This window comes from Lipotes vexillifer, unplaced genomic scaffold (genome assembly GCF_000442215.2).
Source record: "Lipotes vexillifer unplaced genomic scaffold, Lipotes_vexillifer_v1.1 scaffold691, whole genome shotgun sequence".
Classification (NCBI taxonomy): Eukaryota; Metazoa; Chordata; class Mammalia; order Artiodactyla; family Lipotidae; genus Lipotes; species Lipotes vexillifer.
In genome coordinates this window covers 4,651,512-4,657,927 of record NW_006788040.1, presented here as the reverse complement: position 1 = coordinate 4,657,927, position 6,416 = coordinate 4,651,512, and the positions used below count along the sequence as shown (strand labels likewise).

The following is a 6,416-nucleotide window of genomic DNA, read 5'->3' as shown; positions in this document are numbered from 1 at the left end:
GGAAGGCAGAGTGAAGCCACCACAGGTAAGCCAAGTTCAGAGTGGAGGGGAACCCATGTGGCTTGGGCAGGGTGGGGGAGGGGCAGGCAGGAGGCAGAAGACGGTCAGAGAAGCTTGTGGGGTTGGGGGGATGGCATTGAGATAAGGATTGAAGGATGCAGAGAGCTTCCTGAGAGCCCTGAGGGGCTGAAGAGGCATTCTAGATGAGGAGCCTGAGCAAGTAAAGGCATGTCGTGGGCTGTCGGGGCATAGCTGGGACAGCAGGCAGGCCAGGAAGTGGGGACTGACAAGGCTGGAAGCTAACTGCAGGCATCGTGATGAGAGCCACTGAGAATGACAGGCCCCGGGCCAGGCGCTCCACATCCTCATGCCAGTTCTTGGAGGTAGGTTCCCGCACTACTTCCCCATCCTTTAGGATAAGGAAACAGAGGCTCAGAGAGGTTACAAAGTCACACAGCTGACGGATGGCAGAAATAGCCCTTAACCCAGGTCTGCCTGATGCCCCACCCTGACTCCTTACCACTGGAATGCCAGGCAGCGGCATTACCGAGCCCTTCCCATCCAAGGTACCACTGTCCCAGTGCACCTGGCCTGGTATTGTACCAGACATGTGGGTACCAAAGGTCATACCTTAACCTTGGAAGCTGGTTCGATTCAGCTGTTTCCACTTGGGCAGCTACAGGACTATCAGAATCACCTTCACCAGAAAAGAGGGGATGGGACAGGGCAAGAAATATTAGAATTGCTGAGGGGTTTTGTGCTCCACTGTCCACTGGTCTCATTTATTGTTGTTCTACAACAGTGTAGACTGGCTCCCTTCCAGCTCTTCTCCCGACAGCCTAGTGTCATCATGGCCCCAGGGCAGACCACTCTGCCTTGACTAGGGTGGTTGGTCTTTCTTGTTAGGCTCCTTGTACACTTGGATGCTATCCAGGTACTGCGGGACATTCATGGATTCCCGTCGCCAGCGCTCCAGCTTTCTGAGCTGGTCTGTCATGAATTTTTTTTTCAGATGGTCATACAAGTGGCCCATCTTTTTCTTGGTCTTGTCTGAAGCTCTTGTCTTACAAAAAACAGAGGTGAGTTTAGGATGAAGAAGCTACTTCACAGTAAGAGAGGCATCTGTGCTCCTGATATGAGGGTGGAAAAGGAGCCAGCTGGACCCAATATTTCATCAATAACTTGGCTCACAGAGAGCCTCTGTTTCCCTATTTTAAAGTGAGGGCATTGAGCTAGGTAACTCCTATGGTACCTTCTGACAGTCTGCAGCCTCAGAGCCTGATTTTGACCTAACATCTCTATTTGAAGAGTGGTGAGAAAGAGAGGGGAGGGGAGGAGAAAGGGTGCATCTTGTAAACCCCCTTTCTTAACTCCTATCACCCAGTCCCTATTACTCACTTGGTGCCCCCCACATATTGTTGGTGACACCCCCTATGTCACACTGAACTCTACTTGTTTATTCTATTCTACCATTTCTATCCTGTCCCCAACAAGACTGCTAGCTTTGGGAAGGCATATCCTTTGTCTTATTCATTTACTTATTCCAATGAGGTAGCTGTGGAGAGGATACTATGAAAAATCAGCTGCAGGTCTTCACAGCAACTACAACATAGTCAGGAAGGTGGGACACATGCCCAGATATTTCTAAGCAAGGCACAGAGTGATAGCACTTTTACTATGGATCAGGGTCTCTTGACCTTGGTACTACTGACATGGGGCCAGGTAATTCTTTGTGGCAGGGGGCTGGCCTGTGCATTGTAAGATATTTAGCAGCATTAGCATCCCTGGCGTCCACCTACTAAATGCCAGTAGCATCATCCCACTCTCACTTGTGCTACCAAAAAGGGCTCCAGACAGCGCCAGAGTCCCTGAGGAGCAAAGCCGTCCTGGTTGAGAACTGTGGCCATAGATAAAGGGATACCGGCCATCACCCACTGTTCTCAGAGCGTTGCTCAGAGGATTCCCAAGACACTAGATCTTAGCTGCCCTCCTGGAGGCCCTGAGAAGCCAGTGGCTAGCCAAAGCTGGGAGCACTTTGCAGGGGAGAGAGAAAGACTGCCACGCTGCCACTCAAGCCTCTCAAATGTACTGAGTTCCTACAAGCTGGGCCCGCAGCAAGTCACTGGGTCTACAGAGAAGACAGTCCCTGTCCTTAGGGAGAACATCCTGCACCATGGTCAGTCAGACCTGGGTTTGCAAGTCCACAATGACACCCCTTAGTGAAGTTACTCCATCTCTGAGCCTCGGTTTGCTGAACTATTAAATGGGGTAATAATACATAATGGACATTGTGTACCCAAAACATGTAAGGGCTCAATATGGCTTCAAAAGGAGACCTTCTGGATGGCTGGAGGATGGCACATATAAAGCCAACTCAAGAGAGTTTCCAGTTATATCTCACAGATGCTCACTCCACTTACCAGAGGTGCAATATCTCCAAACCCACTGGTTATAGGGGTTGGCCCCCAACCCATCCTGGGCCAATCAGAGTAGCCTACACTACCTGACCACAGTGACTGGGGCATGGATGGGCCCATGACCCAACTTGAGCCAACTGGAGTCCTTCTCCAGGATTTGTCTAACTTGACCAACAATGGAAGCACTCCATTTCCTTTCTGGGCTACATGCCAGGGTTTCCTGTGGCCATGCTCCCCAGGGACAGCCAGCCTGATGACGATGCCAACATGCAGAAAGCAGCAGAAGGGGAGCTGATAGGGAGAGTGGAAGACACATCCAATGGCATTGAAGCCCCTGACATCTCTCATCCCAAACATTGGTGACCCTGCCCTATCTACCCTTGATTATGTAAACTCATCATTCTCTATTTTGCTTGAACGAGTTCAAGTTCAGTTTGTGTCACCTGCAACTGAGAGGATCCCAACAGATCCTATTTTACAAATGAGAAGAGAGTCCTGGAGGAAAAGTGACTCTCCAAGTTCACACAAAGCTGGCCTGCCCATGTCCAAGTCCACCCTATTTCCACTATACCACGCCACTGGAAGTTTAGCAGAGGGAGAAACATCCAGGCCTCCAGTCTTCTTTTGGTCTCTGTGACCCTTAAGAGGATCTGACACCATCTCTTACATCTTTCCCACTGTTTTCAATGTCAGAATCCCATGCGCCATCCAGATTTGGTCCTGCAACATGCAGGGAGGTTCAACAGAGTCAAGGAGACAGCAGCTCAACTCTGGGCTGCCTGCTCTGCTGGAAGAAACAAGTATGTTCTCAGAGTCCATCATGTTCACTAGCCTCTTCCTAGTGCCCAAAACAGTGCCTGTCCCAAGCAGGCCCCAAAGATGTATTTAATGAATTAATCAGGGTCTGTGGGATGATGATGCTGTGGTTTCCCTCTTCTTCTGAGGGCTTCTGGGTAAGCAGGTCAAACCCTTCTTGTCCATAAATAAAAAGTAGAAGAGCCTCAGTTCTCATGTGGAAAGTGGGGGATAATACCTGAAAGAAAAAAATGATCAAATGGTGTCAATGCCACTTCAAGCTCTAAGAGCCAAGACTTCTTTTTATGGGAGATAGTAGGAATCCTTTCAGGGAGTCCCTAAATAGAAAGCTAATGTACTTTGAGGGAAAAAAATGCCACCGGAGCCAAGAGACATGGAGTCCTCCTTGGTTCCCTCAGCCCAGGAACAGCTGTGACACCTTGGGCAAATCAGTAACCCTGAGTCTCAACTGCCTCCTCTGTAAAATGGGCTTGTATTAGAGTACTTTGATGGCTTCCTATCACCTCTAAGATCTGTGGTCTCCCCACAAAGTTTTGGGGAGAGTGAAATGAACATGGATCAAGCCACTAACACCCTCTAATGCAAAAGCTTGTGACAACTTTACCTCCATCTCATAGATTCGTTGTGCACTGAGGTTGTCACGAATAATCACCCGAGATAAGTGGCTCTTGGGTAAAAATTTTTTCACTGCTGCTTCACTGGAATTCATTAAGCTGGAGAGGGAGGAGAAGGTAGTACAGGCTTGATGGCTAGGCCAGGGCTAGGACAGGACCTGATCTGATGGGATCCTGGGGTAGTGGCTGAGGCTTCCCCAAGTTTCGTGGGAGAGGCACCACCCTGTCATAGTTCTCAGAGGAGCAAGGGAGTAGGCCTAGGTTTCTTCTTGTAGCAAATGTGCGCTAAATGGGTGTTTCTTGGATGCTGAGAGGGAAAACCATCCTGAGAAGGATGTAGAAAGGTCAAAGTAATCCACAAGAGAAGTGTCAACAGGGATTCAGAACTGTTCACAGGAGCAGTCATCTTAAGAAAACACAGTTTGAAATGGGAGGCAAGGATCTTAGATGAAAGAAGCAAAGTCAGAGGGATGAATCTGAGGGGGGTTGAGGTGGGGGGGCACTGCTCAAGCCTAGGTATAAGGGGGATCTGGGTGGGGGAGGTCAGAGGAAACAGGAAAAAAGAGAATAAAGTGTTTGGATAGAGGTTAGGTTGGTTGATGGGGGAATTCTAAGGGAAAAGGGTTTGGGAAAAGTCTGGAAAAGTGAAGGAAGTTTGGGGTGGACAAGGACTTGAGGAGACTCTGGAGGGTGAGAGGTAGAAGTTGGGATGGGATGGGGTGTGATGGAATGGAGCCAGGTGCTCCAGGCCAAACTAGAGATAACAATTTGGTCAAAATGAGGAAGTGGTCAAAAATGGATAATACCAGGCCTTGAGTTTTCACTTTTTGATAATTTGGTGACACCGTGAAGTGGTTTTGCAACTACATATTTTTTTCCACTTAAAAATAATTATTCATAATATTTTCTTTCTAAAATTTGGAAACTACCTATATACACAATAGGGAAGCAAATGAATAAATTGTGGTTAGGTCATACAATAAAATATTATGCAGTTATGAATAAAACAGACATCCAAAGTGTATTGGGTGGGGGAAAAAAGATTACAAAATAGTAAACTGTTTTGTGACATATACCCCCCCCAAGCCCCCGCAAAAAAAAATGTGTAAGCATGTTGCAGTACATATATATGAATAGATCTGGAACAATATACACCAACATGGTAATAGTGATTGTCTCTAGCCATTCATTTTGCTTGCCTGATCTTTCTATGATAAGTGTATATTATTTTGATAGGACAATTTTTAAAGGATAAAACATTTTGAAGGATTAAAATTTTTCCTAATTCATTTTCAGCCAGTTTGGAACTGTAGTTTTATGAATGTTTTTACATTTACAAACTAGTAGAAACAAACACCCCTTATCTCCCATTTACATTTTTTCTGACAGCAAAGACATGAGGTGTTTGAAAAGGCTAGTTTAGAGATCAAGATGCTCACAAAAGTCTCCCAAATTCCGTTAGAAAAACAAACAAAAAAGACCTAAAATAAAGACACATGAAACAGTCTTCACTCACTCAGTGGTGTGCCTAATTTACCACTAATTGCTGGGAAGGGGGAAAAAAGGCAGTTTTATGGAAATATTCCCTTTCAAGTAATAAATAATGATCATTTTGAACCAAATTGCTTTCCAAAGCAAGGTCTCTGTGGGAGCCTGGAGGATGCTGTGAGGGGGCTGTGAAATGGAGGAGGGGAGGGGAAACTGGGGTCTGTGGGGATTGGGGACCGGCTGAGGGAACTGGGGGCTTTCCCTGGGCCACTGCGGAAAGTAGAGGCTGAGGAGGGGAGTGTCAGGCCTGAGGGGACCTGCGCCTCATCAGGAAGTTCTCTCTCTAAGGAAGTTCAAGGCTCGGCCCAGAGGGCGCTAGGGACCCTCGGGATACACGACGTCAAACCTGGAACACTAGAGGGCCGGGCCCGCGGCGATTCGGAGGATATGTGGGTTGGAGGTGGGAATTCCAGACTCCCTTGGAGTCTGGACTGAGGGCGTTCGGGCCCCACGGCGGGCGAGGCGCTGGGCTGGGAAATTCATACTCCCCTGGGGTCTAAGAAAAGGCCGGGCTCTGAGGGGCCCGAGGCTCTGAAGAGCTAGGGCCAAGGTCCCCGCGGCCGGCTTAGGGAGCAGGGGTCTGAGGGAGTTCGGCTCCCCCCGGGGGCCCGGGCTCTGACGAACGCTCTGGGCCCCCGGGCCGCACCTGAAGAGCACCGGCGACTGAGCGGTCCGCGGCCGCAGGAAGCAGATCTGTCAGGGCGGCTGCCGAGCCTACTGCGCCGGAAGAAGGCCGAGGCCGGGCTGGTGCCAGAACTGGTGGTCGCCTGAGGGGCCACCGCACAAGCAATGGGCGAGCCTAGGTTCCATGTGACGGAGGGCCTGGGCTCCTGGCTAACTGCAGGATTCTCTCCTTCCACCTTAGAGAGCGACTCGGGAACGGGAGCCGGGTCGATACCCAAGATCTGTGAAGGACGCAAACGCGGAGCGAGCCTCTGCGCAGACGCAAGGCGCTGAACACCGCGCGTAGCCCGGGACAAGCGAGAGGAAGGCGGGACCGGGTTGAGGGATGGGGGTGGGG

The 6,416-nt window shown here is 49.5% G+C and overlaps 1 protein-coding gene across 1 annotated transcript in view; it reads right to left on the bottom strand.

The window, feature by feature from the left end:
- Nucleotides 1-880: 880 nt before the first annotated feature.
- The window catches only part of CUNH5orf52 (chromosome unknown C5orf52 homolog), a 5,948-nt gene continuing 412 nt past the window's right edge, over nt 881-6,416 (bottom strand). The window contains 4 exon segments of the mRNA XM_007461218.1: nt 881-1,058; nt 3,833-3,946; nt 6,042-6,090; nt 6,093-6,300. Coding sequence (XP_007461280.1) covers nt 881-1,058; nt 3,833-3,946; nt 6,042-6,090; nt 6,093-6,300 — 549 coding nt within the window.